The sequence below is a fragment of the Grus americana genome, chromosome 2, assembly GCF_028858705.1.
Source record: "Grus americana isolate bGruAme1 chromosome 2, bGruAme1.mat, whole genome shotgun sequence".
NCBI lineage: Eukaryota > Metazoa > Chordata > Aves > Gruiformes > Gruidae > Grus > Grus americana.
The window spans coordinates 22,751,680-22,778,723 of record NC_072853.1 but is presented as its reverse complement, the minus strand read 5'-3'; the positions used below and the strand labels follow the sequence as shown (position 1 = coordinate 22,778,723).

General features: G+C 41.3%; 1 protein-coding gene across 2 annotated transcripts; it reads right to left on the bottom strand.

The window, feature by feature from the left end:
• AZIN1 (antizyme inhibitor 1) lies at positions 1-26,789 on the bottom strand. 2 transcript variants are annotated; one of them, XM_054817884.1, is made up of 12 exons: positions 26,469-26,789; positions 20,602-20,739; positions 12,620-12,817; positions 10,366-10,539; positions 9,899-10,071; positions 6,743-6,877; positions 4,866-4,947; positions 3,689-3,763; positions 2,386-2,551; positions 1,660-1,778; positions 1,294-1,508; positions 1-671 (listed from the first exon to the last, which is right to left on the bottom strand). In XM_054817884.1, the coding sequence occupies exons 3-12, from the start codon at positions 12,719-12,721 to the stop codon at positions 560-562; spliced, it is 1,353 nt and encodes a 450-aa protein (XP_054673859.1). In that variant the 5' UTR covers positions 12,722-12,817; positions 20,602-20,739; positions 26,469-26,789; the 3' UTR covers positions 1-559. The 2 variants fall into 2 exon arrangements, with proteins under 2 accessions (XP_054673859.1, XP_054673860.1); XM_054817885.1 differs by lacking the exons at positions 20,602-20,739; positions 26,469-26,789 and adding an exon at positions 11,517-11,687 and having other exon boundaries at positions 12,620-12,750.
• Positions 26,790-27,044: the final 255 nt, after the last annotated feature.

The following is a 27,044-nucleotide window of genomic DNA, read 5'->3' as shown; positions in this document are numbered from 1 at the left end:
TCTACACAAAGTTTTATTGCAATCATACAAGGGATACATCAAGGGTCAAATACAACAAATACTATGATGCAATTTTACATTTATTAAACTACAGTTCAAAGCACAAATTTACACATTCTAAATACACTAAACATCTAATGAAGTCACACTGGTCTCCCACTGACATTTGATATATCTGGGCGAAAGACAATAACTTTACAAGACTTTTCTAACAGGAATCCTTAGTATAAAAACTGTGTACTTGTATGTAAACTGTTGAAGAACCCAAGTGATGGGTTTCCATCTCCACTAAGTCATCCATTTTGTTGCATATTTAAACGCTCAGGGGTTGAATGAACTTGATTTTAAATTTGGATGCCATTATCTAACCCTCCCACCCCCCCAGTGAATTGTAGCTGTAGCTTGTTTTGCCTGGTCCCCATTAGCTATTACTATTTTTTTCAAGTTTTGAAGAGAATGAATTGAATTCAAGATTGTTCCATTTCTTCCACACTGGAATGTTGACCAGACAAACTACAGACTTGCAACTGCAGGTCTAAATGAAGCGTTAATGCCTGTTTTAAGCTGCAGTGGAAAAGCGGTCTTCTGGGCTCAGCTGAATGCAAGAAGGCACAAAGAAGAAGTTCTTCATCAATGTGTCTGAAGCAATTCCAGCATCTTGCATCTCATCCCTGCAGCACAAAAGGATGAGAGCTGTAATAAAGTAATTTCACATACAATTTCACATCAGAAACCAGCCTTGAATATAGCATTTGCAGTCTGCTGCCCCTGGGTAAGTTAGCCCCAGTCTCAGCAGAAGGTGATTCAGCTGCGCAAGTGCTTGGTGGACACAGAAAGGCCATGACTCCGCTGGCAGAAACACACGGCCCTGGCTACCTCACTACTGGAACAGGTTACCCAGCTCTCATGATCGCCACAACAGTGTTTACTGCCCTTCCTGCCTGCAACTGTGCCAGTGCTGTACGCAAGTTGCAATTACTAGTATTAGGAAACCTCAACAGTGGAGGTCAAGCAGTAAAAAGCTATTACTCAGCAGCAACTATCATTAAACCCAGTCCACGTTGCATATTTTGCTTTGTCAACCCCAAAGCAAAGCAGGTATTTTATCACAGCTTACCGTTTAGTCTTAGCAGAGTCAGACAGAATAGTAAAAAAACCCAAACTAAAAAGGCACACTTGTGCTCAGCTGCATCTTCCTGTATTTGCCATCAAAAATAGTTTATAGTTGGCTTTAACAGCACACTCTTGAAGGAAGCAAAAACAATCTTGCCACTATCAAGAGGATTTTCTTACCAGTCACTGAAAGACATCATGTAGTAAATCAGTGGCCTCTGATAATCGTTAAAGGTAGACTGTTCCCCCAAGGTACCAGAACCCATATTATCAAAGATCAGCCAATCTCCAACGCTCAACTCAGGAAGACGACAGTTTTCCACAATTTGATCAAGCTCATCACAGGATGGACCCCAAAGGCTGCTTGCGAACAGAGGCTCATCTTCCTTGTATTTCTATGTGGAAATGACCCAGGTAATTAGGCTTTCATTTATTTAATAAGAAAAATTTCAAATATACATAAGGATAATTTTATAAATAATATATTGTTATATTAAAAATATAAGGCTAATAAGGACTATCTCTGAAAAACACAGAAGGACTCACCTTGTGAACCTCGGGGATAGCATTCAGTTTCTCAGACAATTTACTTGCAAAAGAACCATAAACACCATCATTTATGTAATATGTAAATACCGGTTCATCATCATTCCTGGTTTGCTCCACTGGAAGTAAAAAAGAAGTTCTCGCATGCATTTTTTGTCATAAGTAGTCCTTTTGCAATCTAACTTAAGTCAACTGCTTTCTCCTGACAAGGGGGTTCCATATATACTGCAATGGGAGAATTATGAGCAGAGTAATCTGTGTGAGACCAGATTATAAATTCAGTTGCAACATTAGGTGTGAGGCTTAATAAAATTAATACTTTCACTAATAATCACCATTAAGAATATAAATTCAATTTCTACTGTAGCAGAGAAGCAGCTTGCTCCAGGATGTTTTTCTAGGTTCTTCTAATAGAGAACCTTCTAACACACCTTCTGTGAAGCACCCAATATAGGTTTAACCATTGAGAAATCAAACCCAGTAAAGAAACAAGTGCCACAGAAATGTAACAGAGTGAGATACACAGGTAACACAGTCAGAACCCAAAAGGTGAATTACAATGCAAGCATAAGGGCATGTATTAAATATATGCTGAGGCAAACCAGTCCATTGTGACTAAGAGCGGGTAGTTATCTCTACTGGTTGGAACTAGATGATCTTTAAGGTCCCTTCCAACCCAAACCATTCTACAACTCATAACGTGCAAGAGATAAATATGACCCTCACCTCCAGAAGGAAGAAGTTTATCATACTCAACAGTCTTCTTTGCAATGATGTTAACTGCTAGTGTAAATGCAGATGAAACATAGTAACATCCAGGCTCTGCGATCACATTAACACCAGATTCCTTAGGAAAGTAGACATCCAGCAATGGCCTGATGACATGATTAACCTAGAAAATTGAAGTCAGAGGTAAGACTAATGAAACTCGGCTTATATGTATATCAAGATACACACACACACAGTTTCAGTCGGCAACAGTTCTAGCAAGCACACCAAAAGCTTACTCTGCTCCTCTTACTGTCCAAGAAGTGCCCTTACCCAAGGTCCAAAATTTACAGAAGTGCTTGAGAAAATATGTCATTCTGCTAAAGACAGAAGATTGAATACCGTGAATCTGAATACTACATGGTCCCTCCTCCCAACCCAGGCTCAAGTTGTGGTACACTCAAGACTGCCCAAGCAATTTCAAAGTTTGTCCAGCACACCACATACTGTAAAATTATGTGTCAATCCAAAAGAACAAGAAAAGCACCTTTTTGCGATCAGTTCTGAATAAAGTTGTGTTAGAAATTGAATGAATTATTTAATACTGATGCTCAAATCTTAAGCCAGATATTTGAAGATTAACAAATATTTTGGACAAGTAACAGAACAGTTAGAACTAAGAAAGAAAAGCCCTGATTGTTGTTACTAACTTATCACTGAATCCCCTTCACTGTCCTGTATTCAAGAGTTTGTCTTTAAGACAACATAACAGTGTAAACAGGTTATTCTGTTTTATGTGCTACTGCATACTAAAGATCCCATTTAGGCCAAATCAGTATTAATAGTTTTATTTAAGGCTAGGCAAAGCAAAGAAAAACAAGACCTTTGGTCTTCAGTTCTAAAGCAAAGTACCTGAAACTTTCATACAGTAGCAATATGGTTTATGACCCAAAGCGTGCTAAGCAATCCTGGCCCAAACCATGCAATAGAGTAGCCAGTTGGACAACAACAGTCTACTGCCAAAACCCCTAAATTACTACTGTTAAAGTGGCTTAGGATAGTAATTTAATCTGTGACATGCTTAAGTCAGCATTCACCCAATATGAACAGGATTAAAAAGAAATAGTGATCACCTCCCTCCAAGGACTGATTACACGACCCATGATAAAGAACATAAATCCAATTATTTGCATCTTATGAATTACAGTCTAACACAGAATTTAGAATAGGTTTCAATTATCAACATTAGCTGCGGTTTGACGGTTAAACACTTCAACTTCCTAAATTAAAATTAAGTTTCAACTTCCAACACATTGCATACCTCTTCCAGCTGAAGTTCTGAACCTGTGAAGCCCCCACCAATATCCAACATGTTCATCTTAAAGCCAAATTCTTCCTAAAATGCATAGGCAGAATGTAAGCACATTAACAACTGTAATCATAAAAGTATTTTTTGTTGGTCCTTACTGTGGTTGTTTTCTATGTACTTACACTTTTGAGCATATTTAGCAGAGTATGTCTAGCAAGGGACTAACAGCATCATAAAAGTTAGTATAGCTCCATTAAACCTAATAGTAATAGCATTGGGATGTCAGTAGAGGCTGGCTACACAATTCTCAAGTACAAATCCCACAGGAGCGTCAACTCCCATTTTGCAGCATTTGTTATACTCACACAGTGTTTACTGAACAGGGTGGTGCATTCCAACTAAAGAAAGTTTTAGGAATTTATAAATATATGTAATGCAAGTTTTTTGGGTAATGCTTACACAACAAGACTGCTACAATGAATTTGCACAAAGATCAGTGAGAACTTCAGTTCTGTTGCCCTCCGTGTGTTACCAGTCACAGCTAATGCACTAATTGCAGTAACAAGACTAAAAAGATTTGCAGTCTTCTGTATTTAGTTTACAAGCTTCTCATTTATAGGAAGACAGATGTTCAGAGAAGGGATTTTTGAATTTTGCAATGTGAGAAATACACACAGAACATGTAAGACTCACGAGTCATCTGCAACATCCAACAAATCCATTCCTGTCCATCCAAAATTGGATATCCCCCCCAATATGACACCTTTATTTCTCATGATACTTAGTTAATCTCAGAAATCACATGCACCAAGTTAGTGGTTGTAACACTATAAATGCCAGCACACAAATGCTTAATATTTTAATGTAACTTAACTGTTAACTGTGTATGTGCAGGACTGAGCTTTGAATTTCAAAAAGCCTTTACCAAAAGTAGGAAACTTTTTTTTTTAAATAGCATACAAGGCTACTGCCTGTCAGCAGTACAGTATTCATTATAATAATACTAATTGTGGACTAATAGTAAAATTTGTTTTATCTCTGCCACACATCTCACAATGGAGTATTTAGTCCCTTACTAAAAGTTCCATTTCCTACATGGATATATTTTGGAAATAATGTAGTTGGCTTGTTAGTATGATTAGAACAGATCCTCTACCGTAGCAATTCATGTGCATATATATCTACTTACAGCCATGTCAAACACACACCGAGCATCAGATATAGCATGAATGTATGTTTGCAGTTCCTTGCAAGAGCCTGAAACGTGAAATCTGAAAGAAATAAAAGCACAGTTAGTACACTGAACCGTGCAGCTTTCAGACCAAGCAAACTGTTTCACCATCTAGAACAGCAATGGAAGCAATTCATTTCCAAGTGGCTCAAGACAAGCTTGCGTGATAATACAGTAACTGTGCAGAGAATAAGCTCACAAGATGGTTGCCTTCTATTCCATTGAATTTGCAATTGAGGCCCATTCTTGCTCTTAATGCTGAGAATGTCCTACAATATTCTCATCTTTAAGAAATAACACATTTCCTGAACCTTTCAGCCTTCACTATCAAAGTGGTTAAAATCTGTTCTGAGTGGGTGCCAATGCTAAGACGGTAGCTGTACAGTCTCCCCTCTCCTGCCCTACTCTGTATTGCCTTGCCTGTGTCCCCTTTCTCCTGGGCCATCCAGTTTTCTTCTCAAAGCTAGGGCTCTACCATTCGCACTCCCTACTCCCCAACACTCAGGAGAAGGCGAGTAGAGGTGTGTCCCACTGCCACCCCAATCTGAAGCCTCTTCACCACAGGCCAGGTCCTAGTTTCATAGCAAGGCTGAACAGACCAGTGAGCAGGTCATCAGAAGCAGAAAAGTACAGATGCTTCCCACAAGCTCCTGAATCCCCTCTGGTTCCTCTTCCAAGAGGTTCAAGTGGTGCCATAATACCAGTAGTAACTGAGGTGCTAAAGCAAGCACCAACATTACCATGTGTTTCCTTAAGACTAGAATGGTCTGCTGGTTCTGGACAAGCCGCGCACATACCCATCTTAGGTACCATGTTCTCTAGTCCAAGCCTACTCACTTCTTTAAGGAATGCCATTGAGGCAAAGGTCACTTTTAAGCTTACTTGCATGAATCTGCATGTGGATTTTTTTTAATTTTAAATAAAGAAAATGCAAAAAAGCCATGTGATTTTTGTTAGACATTATATAGAAGAGGTACATTTTCTCAGTAGTATCATCTGATTTTTAAATACATTTGTAAGGATTACAGTATGTTTGTGCTTTAACATCAATTTCAAGCTGATTTATATCAAAACAATTGTGGTTTAAATCCTCAAAATCTGGCTTCCATTTTAAATACTATTTTTACTGTCTTGATGACCCACCCTCTTTTACTTGTTTGGTTGCTTTCTTAAAACATTCATGAGCATGTGATGCACTAGTAGCTGAAGGCAGACAGAACAGACTTGTGTGTGCATTTTTCCTCCATATAGTAAAAACTTTGCGTCAAACTTCAAATTAAAATACCACAGATCATTTGGAAGCTCTCAGAACACTTGGATTCATTCCTGCCATCTGCAAGTCAAACTTATCTGAGTATTTTGTCTTGATATGATCAAAGAGTGACATCGGACCTAACTCTGAGAAAAATCAAACCCCATGTTCATCTTGTTCAAAGTCTGTCCAAGCTATCCCTTGCTATACTCACACTGATCTGTTATGCTGTTTATTGCTACAAAAATACAAATCACATTACCACAGAAGTTGAAGAGTACGGCAAGAAAATAGGAGAGGCTTCTAAACTTTGGTTTTATGTTAACAGAAGAATTTCTGATACTCATAGTTTTGATGTCTGTAATAGTTTGTTGCATACTAATTTCTACTTTGATATTAACGCTTAGCTTGCAAGCAAGAACTCATGATCCAAAAGTTGTTTGTGGTGTTTTTTTTTAAAAAAAAAAAAACAACCCAAAAACCTGTAAAATAGTGCCAGAGCAGGGGGGGAGGAATTCTTTTGTATTCTAAGTCTATCATCCAAACATCTGCTCAGCCAGCAGAGAACAATAAAGTTACTCACTTAACACCAACTATTTGGACTCCCAACTCCTTTGCACATTCCATGAGGTGCCTACAGTTCTTCAGGGTGGTGCCAAACTTCATATTCACCTCCTCATCAGCAGTAATGTCTTCTGTGGCAATGTGCAGTAAGAGCCTAAGAGAAGGGGAAGATGATTGGGGCAGTTGGTTTACATCATCAGCACATGTGAAGCCTGAAGACTGTCAGAAGTGTGTTGATTATGTTGTCAGTACTCCAGCTCCATCGATGGATGAGTCAAGTGAACCTAATAAAAACAATCCTGTACAGAGAAAAAACTAGCAATTAGGGGCTAAAACATGGAGCCAACAAGGACAAGGGATTTCGAAATGCAGCAACTAAGACTCTTTTGTAGCAGCAAGAGTCTGTTGAGTGCTGTAATAAAAGAGAATGTTACCTTCTAATAATGGTTTTACAAGGAAATATACTTTAAGACTTTAGTATGCTTTTGCCATCTCCATCCTCTTTTCTAGTCAAGAGGAGAGCATGGAGATTACCCTTCAGTCAGTCAGGTATCAGATCTGGTTAAACTCAGCATGTGGAGAACACCAGGCTGACACACTGAGGGCACACCCTGACCACGTGCCTCCACCTCCCCTCCTGGCCGAGCATGTGGACTTGGGGATGGGCTGGTGGTGTCAGTCCATTCCCTGCCCCTTCTTCTCTGTGGAGCAGGGAGGCAACAAGTACCATCTCTTGCAGTCTTACACAGCAAGACAGCTTCCTCCCTCCAGTCAAAGCCTCTTTCTGGGTAGGTCTGGCAAACTGCAGTGCCAGTGTGGACAGTTTTCTACATTAAAGTAACACTTGAGTGGCAAAGGCACATTCACATCAAAACCCCTAGAGGCATACACCCAAAACTTACAAATTCAAACTGCTGTCCACTAAGAAAGTCACTGGCTTCCTCCCCCTGCCCCAAAGATCAATTGATTAGCCATATGGTAAACTAAACAGAAGTTGCGTCATGACTTACATGCAGACTGCACAGAGCACGTTACAGTTAATCAGGATGGAGAGCGTAAACAAGTGGTAGAAGCTCTGCACCAAAAGCGAAATAGTTCTTTTCAACACACGCAACAAGCAAACTTAGCCTAGCCACTACAAAATACATGTTGGCCTAACAGCTACCTTGACTTATAAAAGTCCTTTCCAAATGTCTCAATGTGTTTTAAATGCCTCTTGTAAAGAGCAAAATAAATCCTAAGTTCTCACACAGGTTGCCCAGTAATCCTTGTTAGTTTTCATTTATACCACTTCATCTTGAGAAACTAGCCTCTCATTTCCTGCTTCTCCACTAGCAGACAATTCTGTTGAAGAAATCTGTAGTCCAACAATATTTTGTAAAGCATTTGGAAAGAGTGCTAGATATAAAAAAATGTCAAAAGTTACTCTTTAAAATGTAAAAGGTTTCAAATCCATAATACTATGGTTTGTAACATCACATTCCTTAAAGACATCCGATGTTAAATTTCATTGTTGAATTGTTATGGCAGCATTAGAAGTGAGTCAAGATATTTTTATAGTGTAAACCACTGAAAAAAGTGTAATTATGATTTCTAGAAATCTAGTAGTATTCTTCCTGGGTTTCAGCCAGTTAGAGCAGGGCTAGAGGACAATGTGTGTTTGGGGTTTGGGTTTTGTTTGTTTACTTTTAAGGAAGCATTGATATTTATAACACCCATGCCCTACTGGGGCTCTTAGGACACCAGCAACCTTAGCAGTTAAACTTTGCCTGGAAAAATCCAAAGGTATAAAGAAATGAAAGCCTAAGCGCTCCTTACATTTCTCCTCTTAAAAAGAATTTTCAATCATTCGCATTACTAATACTTCCAAAGGCAGAAATATCAATTATAAAAAGAGACCCACACATTACTGAGTTTAGTGCTGAAAGTTACAAGAATTTTCAGAAAATGAGAGTTATAGCCTTCTACGCAGGATTTTCTCAGCCAAAGCATAGTTAGCTTTATCTGCAAAAAGACAACCTAGCTATTACAACGACACATAGGATGAACAAGGCTATATACAGGTTTTGACTTTCTTTTGGAGAAATTAAGTTTCTTGTCCTTGGTAAACAGGAACTTTTCAAATATTAGGCTATGGGATCCTTGAAAAGAAGTAAAGGGTTTATGCTGGTTTTGTTTAGCTCATGAAACTCCTTCATTCTGTATCCCTGCTTTGCAATTTCTCTGGCTCAAGAAAATGTACATCCTAACTTCCCTTGCTGTGGATGTTACAACAGACATCATCTTCTGAAAGAGGCTGTTAGACTCAAGGAAATAAATCAATGTAAAAACTAACAAAACACTAAAGCCACCAGTGGTAAAACACTATTGACGTAAAAAGACAGCTTTAGCATTGCTAAGGCTTTCAAACACATGGAGTATGTCAAGGCCAAGATTTTACACACAAAATTATTTATCACAGATGATGTTCTTTGCACAGGAAGTACTCTCCAGTATGAAAAGCACTGACAGGCTTCCATGAGGATGAAGTGTAATCATTAGCAACAGCAATGTTCACTCTCAAGGTAGTCAAAAAAACCAAAACCAGGTGGTATGAGCAAAGTCTCCAATACCAAATGTGGCAGAATCTTTCCAATTCTACAACTATGGTCACAGTTTTGGGAGAAGACATGATGCTTTAATAAGGACTGTGTAGAACCAAGGGCTTTGTAAAAGAATGTCAGGAATTCAGTTTCTTAATGTGCTCTGATGCAGAGCGTGTGAAACCCTAGATGACCCGACGCACACGCTCATTTGCTGATAATCTCAGCCCAAGTCACTAATATCCAAGCAGAATACCCTGAAGCCACAACAGAGCAGGAAAAAGATGTACTTGCAGATAAGGTGCCAGACTACTGAACTTTAATCACTGAAACCTTTACATGAAGGCTGCCCTATGAAATCAAAATGCAAGAGTTCTCCCAAAACAAGGGCCTTACTATCATTTTAGGAAGCTGAGACCCAGTAGGGAAAATGTTGAAAAAATCTACCTTCAAAGGAGACAAAGACAAGAGAAAAATAGAAGTGAAATGTACTAAAGCCACCATGTACATTGCTTGCAACTCAAACAACCCAGAATACAAGCAAAACTCAGTCTCCCTCACATGAAAAGCAAAACCAGAATTTTGACACTTACTTAGCATTTGGATGGTTACGTGCAATTTTCTTCAGCTCAATATCATTGTCACAAATCATGATGTTTATCCCAGCTTTTGCTGCATACTTTATTTGAGAAGCTTGCTTGCAAGGATTTGTATATATAATGTTTTCAGGAGAAATGCCCAGGTCTTGCACCAATGCCATTTCAGACTGAAAAACAGGAACAAACCAGAGTTTGACACAATCCAGTGCACTATCTTTACTGATTTTTTATTACATGTGCTCTAGTACTGGACTAAGTAATCAAATACACAAAAAAAAGAAATAAAAACTTTCCACTGCTTCTAGAGTAGAAGTATAGATTTTCAACAGCCAGTTACAGAGGAGTTCACAATTTAAGTTATATTACTTATAACCATGGAACTTGATACCAAAAAGCTGATTTTAAAACAGCAGACATATGGAAGAAAAGGCACACAGATACACAGAAAAGAAAAAACTTACTTTACTGGAACATGCAAATCCAACACCAAGGGTTCCCAAAATTTCAAGTACACCTGGAGTAGAATTGCATCTTACAGGATAAAATGGTTTTATTGGTGCCATCACATTCTGCCATTGTATGTTCTTCTTCACAAGCTTTCCAAGATCACCAACATAAAATGCTCTTTTTCCAGTCTAAAAAAAGGAAGAATAGGAAAATAAAATGTCTGAAATTGTTGGTTTGCTGTCAAAATATAAACAACACATGAAACAGTCTTACAGCATTATGTACATTTTTTTCACCCTGCTACTAACTTTTAGGTTTGACCTTGAACAATGCTTTTGGTTTTAGTTTCACCTAGCAATTTGAGCTAGTTTTTTAAAAAATAATCAAAGGGAATACCTACCACTTCAGAGATATTACGAATGCTATTTAGACAATATTCTCAGATTCCTGAACAAAAATTACTACTTGAATGCCAAATGCTGATTTTGTCTAAAAATACAGACTAGGTTACAAATCTCTTCCAACTTTGTATTTTCAGAATTTTTGGAGGAAGAAAATCCACTGGGATGAAAGCTTCCACAGTCTCAACATAATTTATAGCTTATTATATAAGGAATAAAATCTACCATTATTTTAACATCTAGCTAATAGCTTATTTTACTGAAAATTTGTTTGACAGTATTTTAATTCAGGAAGTCAAGTTTGAGACCGTTCTTCACATCTTGTGAAGCACAAAGTTCAAACAGAATTTTAAGAACTAAACTCTGTGTGTTAAGGTTGCAGAGTCAAGTAAATAATCTTAAAGAAAATGCACAGACACTTCTCTGGACACTGTTAACAGTCCCCTTTGTGCATCTGTTACCATAGTCTTTCTCAATATCAAGTCATGATGTGGATGTAGTGGATCAAAATCCAAACAGATAATTCCGTATCTGTTTATAATGCGCACTCAAGTAAAATTCCTGTAAACAAATGGCCTACTGTATATCAATTAAAGACCATCACAAGATCTATGATGGATCCAAATTAAGACTGTACATCAAATGTTAATTCTAGCACTTGACTTTTGCAGATATAAAACTATGTTGTGGCTTATTGTATACAATGTCTTTATTTCTGTTTAAAAAACACAAATAGAAATTCCATCGGGTGGAAGCATACTGACCCCCTGTACGGGTCACCAGCAGGAATGGGATCTGGAGCTTTAGATCCATGGCACAGGCCTCTACCCCTTGAGCTAAAGGAGTAAATGAAAGCAGCAGGAGGCAGCTATCCTCTGTGAGCCAGCCAGTGGTTGGAGACATGACATGTTGCCAGTAGTTTACCTATTTATTTGCTAGACAGAAAAAGAATATTAGGAATCAGGATTTGGGAATCCTACACCTGAGTTCAGAAGGCCATGGGATTTAGCTATTTGCTTTACTACAGTTGACCACTTGCATTTGAATATGAGTTCTGCTAAATCAAGGGAAAAGTGAACAACTCATAGGTATGGCATATTAAGGATACAGTATTTGCTTAATGAAACTTTTTTTTTTAATAAAAGCTCTTTCTTTCTACAATCTTGTCTATAAAACAAAGGTGATAACATCTTCCTGCCTCCTAAGAAGTGAGTGAAGCCTTATTCAATAAAACTATTATTGTATACACAGAATTACTTAAGTGTCTTTCCAGGAGATTGCTAAACATTAATAGCTTTTAGACCAGTTTACTTTCTTGAAAGAAAAAAGGTAGCACCTCACAATATGCTCGTACCCGTATTTCCAACGGAGAGAAGGGTAACAGGAAGCTGTAGAACCACACAACTGTGATCAACCACAGAAATTTTAAACATTGCTTTAAACTGGCTCAGCATACACATTTGTCTAAACTTGGGCATATTTTTAGGGAAAGAGCAAAAAAGTTTCTAACTCAGCAATACCCACTTGCCCAATTTCAGGTTCCTGGTCTAAACCCCACTGATAATAAAAATCTCTTCAAACAATGAGATGGGAACCTGTATTCAATTACATCAGCAAGTCTACTTTCCTGCTAGCCACACTCAGGGAGGTTGCCCAAATTTCCCCAACAGAATTCAGCCCGAGGCAAACAAACAGCAAAGTAGTAGTTTGCAGGAAATAACAGATTAAAAGCAGGAAACCACTTTATAAGGTGAGTTTTAGTTGACTGTTCCTCTGTTGCTGTCAGCTCATCAATGCTAAATACCTTGACCTAGTTTCAAGTCTTCGAGAACTAAACCAGAAGATTTGGAAAACTTATAAAACTTACATGAGTATGTTCATAAATACAGTTGTCAATAACATCTGCAAGAGTTGCTCCTTCATCCAACAGGCCAATGGAGTAATTTGCATCCTCAAGAAATCCTTTCATCTCAGCCGTATTCCACAAAGCCGACAGTCATAAACCAAGAAACACAAGGGATGGGCTTCCAAGCCTTATATCCGGGTCCTTAAATTATGCAACAAACTGTACAAAGAAAACATAAATCAATTGGAAAAGAGGCACAAAACACACTATGCCACTATTTAAAAATTAGAAAGGGCTTCCTACATCTGATGCACTACAAACAGTAACACACACCCTCTACAAAAATGAGATTTTTTTTTTACTCCGTTCACCCTCTATTTGGCAGGAATAAGGATAGAGCAATTCTACCGAAGGCAAGAATAAAACAGAAGCTGTGTACTTTACATCTGATACTAACTTAAAGACGAGTAAGAAACCTCTGATGCAAGGCTGTTCTTGAGAAGAATCCCAGACTGCATAAGCTGAACATGGTTCAGTGTGCCTGCAAACTATGAAAATACCATAAGTGTAGCATACTTTTACGAACACCTCAGCTCTATTATTCTTCAGTATGACATTAGTATTCAAGTATGCAACTGGAAGACTGTCTGTAATACAACATTTCTGAATTTGTTAAAGAAAATTTGTCGTTTATTGATTAAATGTTAGCATTGATATTTCTTAGATTCACATATTTGTGTTAACATTCTGTTTTTTGTTTAGATGCTAATTTATAACCTTTGCCTTTACACATTGTATTTACTAGACATTTATTTTGTTGTTCTGTTCGTAAGATTACCTACAACACTTAATCTTCGCTTCAATAGAGGTTAACAGAAAACCCACTAGCTAGAAGTACTTTTAAAAGTGACAATTAAACTCAGTAGGTAGAGCTGGTATTAAAAGAAAGCAACAGTTATAGCCTAGCTTTATCTGCATCTTGTTTATCCTCAAACCTTTACTGCAAATTAGATGTTGTTTATAAGCAGTGTTTTCCAGAAGACAACCTGAATCAACCAAGTCCAAAGACAGAAAACATTGTTCATTATACACAGTTTTAGAATATGGATTAAATAGTCTCAAGTAAAAATCAGTAGACAGCAGGAAACTACCAACAGCTGATCATATACCTTCATCAGCCTTTACTGATGAATACAACAATCTGCAGTTTACATTCCATTGGAGTTGTAGGTCTGGTTTAAAAGCAGTTTGTTAGTTTATAGCAACTGACTTGACTTTGTTTCAACTGTCATCTTTGTGACTAACACAAGACTGATCAAAACTAGCCAGCTAACTAGATTCCTTCCTTACATGAACACCCAAGACCTTTTTAGTCTCTCAACAGAAGTTGCATAGTATTTATTAAAAAAGTGATGGTTGTTTTCTAAAGCCACCTGTACTTGGCTTTAAAATAAAAAAAATTATTTGTCTAATTAAAAGTGTTGATAGAAACCAGAAACATTACAGCTGAAGGTAAAACATGCTTCACTAGGACTCTAAAAGCCAAGAAGATAATTCTGGCTTCAAACGGTCACAAGGCCACAGTATCAACTGCCTCATGTTTCTTCCCCCACCTCCCTACAATAAAAAAAAAATCCACAATTTGCAACATGTTTGGTTAACATTGTTAATAAAAGCAAAGTTACTTTTGCTCAAGCTAATACTAAGACAACTAAGCAGCAGTTACTCCTGCTTGTCATTACACCAAATAACGGCGAAAAGAGCCAGTGGAGTTTTATATGCTTTCTGCATAACTCAAGTATGCCACCTATGTTTAACAGAATTATTTACTGCCAGGTAAACTTAACTCAGTGGCAGTGAGAATTTTCCATTATATTCAGAAGCTGAATGATAAAGATAAGTATGCTGGGTAAGAACGTACTTCTCACACATATAGTGAGTCATATGCTTATTTAAGTGAATCCTGAAGATCCAAAACAATCATGAAAGAGCAAGATAAATCCTTACATCAATATGATAATTAAGTAAATTACAATTATAAAAACAATGACTAGGTGGTAGACAACCAGGAAAAATGTCTTCAGTCACTTCTTAGTTTGAGTGAGTAACAGCTAAAACTTTTTCAAAATACACCAAACAAAAAAAAAAGGACAAGCTTGCGAACTAAGTTTGACTTGGAATCAGTGAAACCATTATGAACACCATAGTCATGTTTACATAGCTACTGTCACCCTCTGACCAGGTACTTCATCAGTATCCTTGATTTGCTAGCTGATTAGCACAAAGTCCTCAACATGCTCATCTCCATAAAATATCCGTGATTCCCTGGAGTAGAGTAACAAAAAGGGTTTGGGTTACTTTTTTCCCCCCTGAAAAGCTGGCATCAGCATTTCACTGAAAATTAGATGTAGTTGTGGAGTATCCAAAAGGTAAAGATCAAAAGAAAAAAGCTAACAGTTTAATTCTTGTAGCATAATTTCTTTATACTATGAAAGTTTTAAGTACTTTATGCATCCTCAGGAGCTTGCTGGTTGTGTAATAAACACATTAAAGTTTTCTTACAATAATAGCTCTTTTGTTGTCTTCTTGCAAGAAAAATAATACCCAAAGAGAGGAATAAGTAAACCAACCTTGGTGAACACATGCAAAAGCAAAGCAATTTCCATTTTCAGCAAATTATTCAAATGTAGCAGATCTGTTAACCATTCAAAAACCACAAGTTTTTTAATCCTTTTGTGACACGGAAGGGTATTAAAGGAAAATTTTATGATTTCAAATATGTTTTGTGCTGCATCTAGATCTGTAACATCTTTTACTACACATCTGATCTGTCCTGTGACTTCAGAAAAAGTTCAACAAAACTCAGCAGCAACATTTTGACACAGTAACTCTGTACAGGATGAGCTTTCATGATCCTGGTTCCTCTTTCCTCCTTCCCACTCACATCCAGCCAGTAAATACTGTAAGTACCTGGAGCTGACTACGTATGAGAAGTGACTGGGCTGGCAGAAGCCTCATATCTGAGCTTCTTATTATTTATTCAAGCTGGACAAGTTCCATCTTTCTGATCTCAATTCCCTGACATATTGTACAAACCTGTTAAAGTCTGAAGGATTGACTGTACCTACTAGGGTACTACTTAGCTAGATTTTAAAGTTTTGGTGGGTTGTGTTGGTTTTTTTTTTTGGTACTAAAAGCCACTTCCTACACTCCAAAGTGTGCAGATGGTCAAGAGTCCCTTTGAGGGAATGAATGCACACCCCCGATCTGCCCTGCTGGGAGGTCTCAGTACACCCAATGGAACCAGTCACAGCACTGAATAGATTTTTAGACTCACCAGACACACACACACCCCCCCTGCAGGCTAATTGCTTGTGCCTCATATTTCAAATGAAGAAGCTCAATTTAAACACCAGATAGCTTTTTTCCTTCAAGTTTTGGTGTTCATCTGAGTTATGTGGCAGTAGGTTTAAGCTAATTTTGTAGTACTTTTAGAAGAAAGTTTTTTTTCCTGTTTAATGACTGGTGTCTGTAGCTTTGAGATAGGTGGTGTAGAAGAATACTTTCCTCCAAAAGCTGCCCTTTTACTTTTGGGGAGGTCCTGCAGGGAGGAGGGGGAGAACAGGTTTAAGTAAAGCATGGGGGGAGGAGGCTCTTTACCACTAACTCCCCAAAAAGAACAACAAAAAGAACACTTATCTGGTAAGTTAGCTTCTATGAAGGTCACTTCCTAAAACAGACCTCTCTTGTAGTTCATTCATCTGATAGCATCTTATGGTTCAAGAGGCAGGGATGAAAAGTAATCCATGCTAGTACAGACTTAATAAAATAGCTTGCAACAAACCATAAACAACCTAGTACAACCTCTCCCAAATTGCTAAACAGCAATTGCTTTTTTAAGCATGTCTGTGACATCTAAGCTTATTTAGCAAAATTTATCTAGCATTAGCATTAGCCTACCAACTTCTGTCCTCAGAGTTACAGCCCATTCCTCTCCTGTTTCTCCTGCTCTGGAAAAAATTACCTCTCTTCAGTCTTGTTGCGAAGATAGGAAGAATATTCTACAAAGAAAACTGAAATTCCTACCAGCACTGCTACAGCACCACCACAAAACAGCACACACTTGAGAAATGTTTCTTTAAGGGGTTAATATCTGCAGGAGGATTTGGGATTGTGCTGTAACCTCACTCTGTTCTGACTGGCACCCCTTCAGAGGGGAGAGGAGAATCAATGATAAAATTCATGAGAGATCAAATGAACACATGTAGAAGGAAGTCAAGACGATGGTTTAAGACCTCTTCGATGTCTGTAAGACAAGTCAGAAATCATTACAGTACAGAGTTCAGTCCTTGCTGGAAGTGCTGATTTGCCACAAGTCATAATTTGACAGACTTAGTGTGGTAACACCACCCATTTTACCACCTGTAATGTTAGTCTACACAACACTCCAGGACATGTATTTCAGGGCAAACAAAAGCTGTCAAGTGGTATGAGACTTCTAAGTAGGCATGCAATTGCTTTCTTTGAAGTAAGTTAAACCCTAAAGAGCCTGAGGATGTAACACAATGACTTCCCAGATGAGGAACTTTAAGATAAAAGTTTACATATTTAAATACCACAATTAATGCTGCCATCTGGAATAGAAATTAAAATGCTCTGAGAAGTGACTAAATAAAACACATGCTGGTCATATGCAAGCATCCATAACAAACATTTTTTATTTTTTCTTTACATTGTCAGAACTGCATATTGTTTGGCCTAAAAAAACCAACACCTTGAGGTTTGGTTCTTTCATGAAAAACTTCCTCTGCAAAGAACAAAGTCTCCGTAAACCGAACAGGCTCCCAATAGTGCCTTTCAACGAGATGTCTTATTAAGCAAAATAAATATTTATGAGACTACTAATTATGCTGATGCAAAGATCATGAAGAGGTAAGACACATTCATCTCACATTCCTTACAATACTGGTTCTTTGGGGCTAACAGATCAAAAAAGTAGAAGCATTTTGTCACTAACATCGGTAACTAAGTACAGAATAGGTGTACTAGAAAAGCAGAAACATGAGTCCTCTGTTTCCAGCACAGGAAATGCTATTTTTAATGGGAGTACCTTTTAAAAAAAATATTCCAAGATGCCATTTCACCACCTTACATCCTTATCATTCAGTTAGCTGAATGCAGCCACCAATCAATGATGGAAGTGCTGAAGCAAGCGTCTTTATTTACAATAGCAGAGGACGTTGTGCATTACCCAAGTTGCCTCTCTGTACAAATCCACCGAGGGTCATAGCAGAGTACCTGGACAGTTCAGGTTAGTTGCATCCCACCATTCTCTTGGGAGTATTCCACACAGTTAAGTTAGCAATGTAACAAGACCATCTCTGCCGAAGTAAGCAAGCAAAGGGGGTAGATACTAAAAAAAATGATGCCTCATCTGACATCATCTACAGGAACCATGCTTTCAAGAATCTCATGTTTTCTTGCAATTTGAATATGTTATTCCAAGCCAGTAAGTTAGCAAAGCTTATAAAAATGACTACACTTGTAAGTGCATGTATACTTCTGTAGTACCATACCAGCACTTCTCTTTCATTACAGTGCAAGCAGTTACTTCCCTATCCTCTTATTTGCTTAGCCAATGTTAATATTTGGCCTCCTCATTGCCCGCCAGCCCTCCAAGCTCCTAGCCCTCCTGTGCCATCATCACCATCCAGTCCCATTTAGAGAAAGTCAAGAGAGCTTCAAAGGCAAGCCAGCCCTGATAACTGCTGCTTCCACTTGGCATAGGCAGGGCTCATTAATAGATCAGATTTCCATCACTAATTCTCTGTTTCCCATCCATCAGATGTGGCAATACATAGAAAAGATGTTCAAAGGAGCAAGACTTCAGACCACAGTTGCCAGAGTGCTCAGGAAGTCAGAGCTTGAAGAGCAAGAGAACCAAATCCCAAGTTCTTCCCTGGCCAGTATAATACAAGGACAAAAGTGGGAGGGAGAAAATTATAAAAAGGAAGCAAGTTTAATGGGAATGTAAGTACACCTTCACACAGAAGATTTTTATTTGAGTTCCACTGGAACATAATAATTATATTTAAAAGCTCAATTGACCTTTTTCCCATTAAATCACTTTACAAGTTGAACAAGACTCAAGCTACCAATTAGCTGGCTAACTTACATCTTAGCTGTGTTTGAAGCAATTAGCTGTGCTTCAGCACACCAAAACACGTACAGATTTACTGGCAAACACTTGCCAACTACTACCTGCATCACCACTACATTTGATACTGAACCACTTATATTTGTGTACAACATGTTATTATTGAAGACATAATAGGTCCAAGCTCAAAATAAACACACAGATCATCTGAACATTCAGATACAGCAGATCCAGTGGCATTTCCATTCTAGGACAAGCTATACCTTGCTCTATTTGCCACAGCACATCAGTCTACCAGTTAGAGAAAGAATAGTCTCAATGAGGGCACCAGAACAGCCTTTTCCTCAAAGAGAAAAAACTTCGGTCAAAGCCAAATTTCCTTCAGAACAGTTTTAGAAATTAAAACGCATTTCTAGTACCTTGAGATTTTATACTTTATTCAGTCTTTCCTCCTAACAATTGTTCTGCCTTTCCTATCTTTTTACTACTTTATTCCTGTTAAAGGGCAAAAAGTTGAAGTGCAAAATGTCATGCAAGAGTTCTACCCACGTACAAGAGTGAGCCAAAACTCAGAAACTGAACAAGAGAAACAATATTCTTGGATCTTTTGCTTACAAAAATCATGTGACACCTACAAAATGACAGTGATATTCAGAGAATTTTCATTGTTAACTGGATTCACTTGAATAAAGCAGTCATCTACATAGAACCAAATGTATGCAGTTGATTCAGTAAGTTTCAAACAAAACAAAAAGAACATAACCTCTGGAGACAAAGCCAGAAATCATGATAAACCAAGCTCACCCTGTGCTTCCCTTACTGCAGTATTTTCAAATCTCCATTAAGTACCTTATTAGGAGACATACTAACACAACTGGCATTTGGCCTCTTTGCGGTCTTTAAAGAGTACCTGGCTCAGTTAGATGCACTTAACCATCCTCATTCTCAAGTTTTACATTAAAAAGCATTATATAATTTATAGGCACTATGCCAAACAAAAACGCCTTCAGCTAGACAGGAAAAAAGTAATACTGTATAAAATCAGCTTAACTCAGATATTACAAATGCATTTAAAGCTATTGTTAAAACCACATAAAGCTATTGTTTTATGTTAACAGAACAGGATAACCACATACATGCCAGAGTTTTCTGTGCTCCTTAAGATCAGCTATAAGCATTTATTTGTTTTCAGTTATCATGGGTTTTCTTTTTCTTTAATAACTATTTGCCTCTTAAAAATTTAAAGACATTTGTAATTGGTACATGATTTCCATCCAAAACAGAATTCCACATTCTACTGTAGCTCAACTACAACTATTTGTGGAAGTGGACAGTAATTAGCAAATAATGGAGACAGGCATTTGAGAAGGCACACCCTTCATGATCAGCATTAGTAACTGTTTACAATAGCAAATTTTAACTATTTCAGAATAAAATATCCTAAGAAATCACACAGTACTCAGAAAAATCATAGTTTGATGTTAACAGTCATGCAGTGCCAATTCATGACTTCAGAATTACCACTGAGAGACTGAAGTTACAGTATTTTATTTTAGGATTTCTGCAGCTAACAGCCCTAATTCAGAAAAGTAACTATTTACAAAGTTTACTCACACATGTTTAAATCTCAACAGTTATCTGATGAATTTCTGAAAGAAAAGTATTAGGTGAGTAAAAATTACAGTCCTCCCTTGAATGAAAGCCCCATATAACGTACAAACCACTATTTTCAAATGTTGATAATCTTTATCAAGGCAGTTCTCTTGATTATCTAAAAAGCTGTTTGCATTTTTGGAAGTGCTTATCCTCCTGCATACAGATGAAGAGAGAAGGCAGAGAGACTTACATGGACAAGTTAGGAGATGGAACCCTACTATCATCAGCTAGGTTCCCAAGGTGGCTCAGCGTTGAAGTCGAACTGTTCTCTATAAAGCACTTCTCCTAAGCCCTCTGGATAGTTGTAAACTTGATCAGAGATTTTGCCCTGTGGGAAAAAATGTGTACAGAAATGAATTTCATAGCCAGAACAAAATAAAAAGCTTTATCTTAAAACATGTAACAAATGCCTTTTCAGTAGTGCTTTTAAGGAGGCTTGCCATACCCCACCATGAAAGTTTATAATCACATAAAATGCCCAGTTTTCAAGAGTGAAGGTAAACTCTGAGCCAGATCATGTCAACTGCATGAAGAACTGCTAAAACACATGAACTAAGCACATGAAAAACTGCTTGTTTGTACTTATCTTTTATAGTCTGAACTGGAAGATTTTCAAAACTAAAGGCAATGAGCTCTACGTGATCCTGCTTTAGGATAGCACACCTTAATACTGGACTACCCTCCCGGAAGTGTTTTTAACCCTGTAACCACTGTGATTCTTCCCCTCCCCACTTCCCTTCTATTTTAGAATTGCCTTGCCATGTTCCTTCTTCCTCTGCTGTGAATGAACACAGCATGTGGGTGAAAAATAGTGCTTTATATAGTGAAACTGAACACCATACAGACAAATCCAGAGATGAGCGAGACAGTAAAAAGAAAGAAACTTATGCTTGCCTTCAGGAATGAGGAAAAGTTTCAGCTGGCCCTTAAAGGCTATTACATACAACACCAAAGCAGCATTTTGAAGTACAAGGCTAGCTTACTCAAATTAAGGTGAAACAATCACACAAAACAGTACAATGAACATAAAAAGCAGTCAAGAAAACATTAACGAGCCCTGCTAAGTTGTTATTCCTTCTAAAAGGAACTGTCATTTTCATGGAATTAAATAGGGTACAGAACTGGTCATGTGTAAACCCAACATACAATAAAGTTTCTACAAATTCAATGTGGTCTATGGCATGAAACACAGAATGTACCAGCCTATTGTAAAAATAAATTTTTGCTGCTCTCATTATTTAAATGAGACTACATGTGCTGACTATAAAAACCTAGCTTCTGGGAATCACCCAACCCAAATGATCGTCTTTTCAACCGCATTATAGTTAAGCAAACTGCTGAAGTGTATTTTCCCACTTATTCTCGCTATTAGAAAACTAAACTGGTATACTCTATGAAGTACTGAATTACAAACAGAGCGAATGCAACTTGAGAGTAACTGTTTCACAGCAACTCCACAGAGCAATCTCGTCAGCTTTACCATATAAATTAGCATTCAGTAGCTTATTATATTAAAAATAAACCTCAGCGCTTCAAAATTAATTGAAATATTAAGGAATTTTGCCAGACAGAATTAATGTATACGCAGTGTATTTAATCTTATCCCTTTCTTTCACTAAAGCAAAAAGCCAGTAACATTTTGTTCTCTGAGCATGCACACACCAGTTTTAAAAGCTGGCAGCATTTTGCTTTTGTAAAATTAACTAGTAGCTCCACTGTTTTCTAGTGCTGTTCTGATTATACTTAAGAACTGGTACAAATTTTCCAGTGATAGTGAATTAAAATTACCTTCCCAGCAAAACAAACTGTCAAAAACAGGTGCTTGGAGGGAGAGCACATGACCTTTAGTTTAAAACTTAAAGCACCATGCTTCAGACAAATATCACCTGCAGTACTATTTCAATAAATATTCTCACATGTCCCGAAAAGGAAGTGTGCAGTGAAAGTTGCCATGAAGCTGGAATGAAAATCAATCATTTTCTGTAGCAAGTCAACTCTGAGCTGCACCGAGTTCTAACTACCCTTCAGAATTTCTTTTAAGTGAGAATTATTTATCTGAAGGATCTACACAAATGTACAGAAAATAGTCTGACTGCCCTCTTTCGTGCAGGTTTGCTGATATTAAATATTCAGAGATGAAACCGATATGATTTGAGCCTTTCAAATCATAGTAATTTTACTCTGCTTTAACCAGCACAAAGAGTTAGTTTGCTGCACTGTGGCAGAGCAGGACTACCATTTTAAGCAGAAGTGCATTAGATGTCCATAACCCATAGACAAACCCAGTTTTAGAAGAATTGCACATGATCAGCAACAATGAAGCATTAATTGTTTAAGGGTCTTAAAACAGGTATAAAAGCATTATCTGCTAAACAGTGAGCTTTGAGTTGCGACAATAGTCAATAAGGCAGCTTTGCCTTTTAATATTCAAGTGACACCTATATGCACGTATTTATATATCATCTGTTAGTATACTCTACTAGCAGGTGCCTTAAGTTTGACTGCAGCTTGACCAGCAATTCTGTACTCTGTACTCAAATAGTAACACTCATCTGAGGAACAAAATAACCCCAAGTTGTCCACAGCGCATAGTTTTGCCAGAAGAACTGCATCCCTGCAGCAAGCCCTATGAGTGCTAGCAGGCCAGTCAGGGCCAGCCCCTTTCCAACTCACTGGCCCCCTCAGGTCCCCACGCTGGGTACAAAACCAGGCATTGATTCACTTTCTTTGAAAAAAGTGATCCACTGCCATCTCTCAATTTCTGAAAAGAGACCGTTTAGTGACCTAGTTAAAATATCCATTAAGCAAACCCTAAAAATCCACTAATATAATGACCTCACATATTTACACCAACTGACAGACTTGGAGGCACCAAAGTTACTCTCATCCACAAAAAGCACCAGCTATTCTTCTGTTACAATAGGCCTTTTCCAGATCAGGGCCAGGGCGTTGTGGCAAGGCAGTCCCTGGGGGACAGCAGGTCCTGAAGGAAGCACAGGTCTCAAATTCTCCCGTCAACCATACTCTTGCTCCTGCTCTACATCAACAGCATTTTGAACTGAAATTTGCCATTATACCCGAATTAGTCCATTACGCAATTAAGCCTCTCTTTCAGGAAGGGACAGTCTTAATTCCCTTCCAGAGCACTCTGTCTCTTCTTTAATTGGAGAGATGGAATCATTTCCAGACCATATAGCCCAACACTGCTGCAAACACACACCTGCACCAGCCTTCCAGCACAGCGAGCAGCAAGAGGCACAAGCTGCTTGCCTGAGGTAAGCCTGCCTCTTGCCTCCAATAAAATTGTCCCCACTGGAGAAACATTCCCATTGCTGTTCATCGCCAAACAACATCATTCCCCTCCCAAGGTCTTGTAAAGACCCCTCTTTTTCTGGGGTTTAACAACCCTCCCCCAGAGCTCAAGGCCCAGCAGGAGGGATGGGGGGGGGGAGCAGCAGGCTGGCTGGCTGCAGGGGGCTCAGCCTAGGGCAGGCAGGGAAGGGAGCTCACCACAGCCTGAAGCACACGGGGAGGGGGCTGCCGTGTTGCAAGCATCAGCCACGGCGGCAGCAGCATTGTTCACACGGTGACAGGAAGGAAAGAACTAGACTGGACCAGTCCAGACTGGAACAAACCCCTCCTACCATCACCATTATTCACAACCCCCAGCACCACTGCCTCCCACATTTATCCAGGGAAGAATAGCAGGCAAGCGCAGTATCCTCAGAGCCAAAAATCCAGCAGCCAGGGCAGAGGCAGAAGAAGTGGGGCAGCGGTCCGTGCCCCCAACCCACCGCCACATGTCTGGCAGGGAGGGCAGGCAGGTCTAACCCGCTTTACTGGGCACCACACAGTGCTGTCGTTCAGGGCAACTATATTCGACTGGGACTACACAATCAAACCCTGCTCCGTCACCAGACACTGCTGCAGAGGTCTGAAACGCGGCACTTCCTCTGCCTACTGGCACATGTCGGCTGTGCAGGATTTTGCACTACTGGAGATGCACTTCAGAAAAGGCTCAAAAGAAGATTTAAGCTCACTTTCTTTCTTCTTCACCCCAACCACGGTCCCCCCCAGCACAAACGTGTATCTTTTTGGGCTCTGAACGAGCACAGACTGCTGACTGGAAAAGACCTGCAGCGCTGTCTAGTCATGAGACATAACAGCATCTTCCTCAGCCATGCCAGCTGCCTCGCGTTCCTGCATTTGCACCACCCCCCTCACCAGCATGAGCCCCCAGCTCCCACACCATACTTCCAGCTCCCCTACAACCAGTAACAGGCACCTCTGCTGACCTCTCACCAAACAGGGAATGGCACCACAGCAAGTGCACACACACACACTTGGGATTGCCCTGCAGGCAGCTTAACAGTGACTGGATCCTCTTCTCTGTACTTTCTGAAAGCCACCAGTACAGCAGTGGCCGACTGGACCACAAATACCAGTGGAGGCAGCCAAGACAAGGAGGTTGAGGCTCAACCAAGAGACTTCCAGAAGGACTGGCAGCACCAAATCTGCTACTGCTACACTAACATACTGACCACAGGGGAAAATGTGCGTCCTTGTGACAACCAGCAGCCACCCCATCAAAGGGAAGACACTGCTGAGCAGGAGAGATGGGGTCCACTTTCCATACCCAGCAGGACCCCTTGGCCCTTTTGTGTGAAGGCAATTTGCCCCGTCATCCCAGCACTTGTCCCGGAAAGTGTTGCTTGGGCAATGGCCTTACAACTTGTGCAGCGCCGTGACAGCTCGCTCTGCCACCTTGCTCCCTGGCATGTCCCTAGTCTACCGTGCTGCAGGGTGAGACCCCGTGCACGCGCCCAAAGGCACGGCTCAGGTGAGGGGGAGAGAGGAGCGTGACAGTGGAAGCCCGGATGGATAGCCACGGTTACAGATGCACAACATGGCCTCTGAGAAGCAGGCGAGCAGAGATACCACGGCTGTGCCATGAGCACTTCTCCAGCCTCTGTGCCTCCTGCCAGCCAGGCTGGCCTCACAGCTGCTCCCCCCGGGCCTGACAGGGCTTCCTGCCTGCGGGTGCACCCGAGGGGAAGGGATCCTGCACAAGAGTCAGTGCTCCTGAGCCCAAACAGCTGCTACAGGGTGAGAGGACGGCACGCCGGGGTCGGGGGAGCCCCTCTCCCTAAGGGGTCCAGGCGAGGACGCCCCTCACCCCCTCCCCAAGAAGGGACGCACTGCGAGAGGTAGCAACGCGCGGCGGGAACGGGTCTCCCGCCGCAGGGCACTGCCCCGGCTGCTGAGGGGGAAGACACCACACAGCCCCCCTCCGCAGGAATCCGCCATGTTAGGGCGGCCGCCGAGCCCCCGCTCCCCGTGGAGCTGGCGGCCCCACCGCCCTCCTGCACCCTGCGGGTTGGGGGAGAAGGGGGAACGGCGGCCCCGGTGCAGCCCTCGTCCTGATGCCCGGCCTCCCCCTCCCGCCTCGCCGCCTCTCACACGCAGGGCTGTCCGCCATGTTAGTTCGGCGGCCACTGACCCCCTCCGCCCGCCGCCACCGCCGCACGGGGGGCTCCGGCGCTCGCCCGTCCGCCCCCCGGGCGGCGACCCCGCATCGTCCGGCGCCTCGCTGTGCGCCGGGGACAGGGGGAGCCTCGGCTCTGACTCATCCCGCCGCTCTCCATCTGCCGCCGCCAGTAGCAGCCGGTCTCGCCCCACGCCGCCGGGCGAGCAGAGAAAGGGCAGCGGGAGGAACCGGCCCCATCCCCCTCCCTGCCCGGCACCGCCACGGCGACGGTGCTGCCCGCCGGGCGCCTCTCCGCCCTTCCCAGGTGCCGTGGCCACCGCTCCCACTTCCCCTCCTTGCACTGGGGGGGGGGGGGGGGGGGGGAACAAGGGCCTGCCCCTCCCTGAGCCCTGGACAGGGGAGAGCCCCTTCCACTCCCTCCCGCCAGCGGTATCAAGGGACGCCCCGGCCCGCTCCGGGGCTCACGGTGGGCGTCACCGCCTCCCTCCCGCCCGCCGTCTCCCCCGCGGCGGGAGCCCCGGCCCGGCGGGGAGGCCGGGGGCACTGGGACTCCCGGCACCAGTACTCACGTGAGATAACGGCCCGAAAGATTTGGTAAATCGTCTTCTCTTTTTAGGCGGAATTTTTAAAGAGGGATGTGGGAACCTACAGCAGAAATACAGGCGGCGGCAGTGGCGCCTTCCAGGGCCATAGGCTGCGGGGGCGACCGGCAGGGGAAGCGCAGCGCAGCGCTGGGACGAGAGGGCACAGGCAGAGAGAGACAGAGCCGGAGCGGGCCGGGGACGCGGGGCTGCGGCAGCTGGGGGCGGAGGCGGGAGCGCGGCCACCAGGCGGCTGGACGAGCGGCGAGGCGAGAAGAAGGGGCTCGCGCCGGCAGCGCTCTTATAGGGCGGGCGGGGGGGAGGGACCCGGCGCCACGCGTCACCGCACCGCGGGGCGGGAGGCGCCGCCGCTGAAACTATCCCCTTCCCCCCCCCCGCCCGCGGCGGGCCGGGTCGCGAGAAGCGCCGTGCGGGCATGCGCCGAGCGCCGCCGGCGGGCAACAGGACACCGCCGCCGCTGTCCCGGTCCCCATCGCCCAAAATGGAGGCAGCGTGGCGGCCCGTACGCTGCTGGCATGGCCGGGTCGAGCGCAGGTGCGGGCG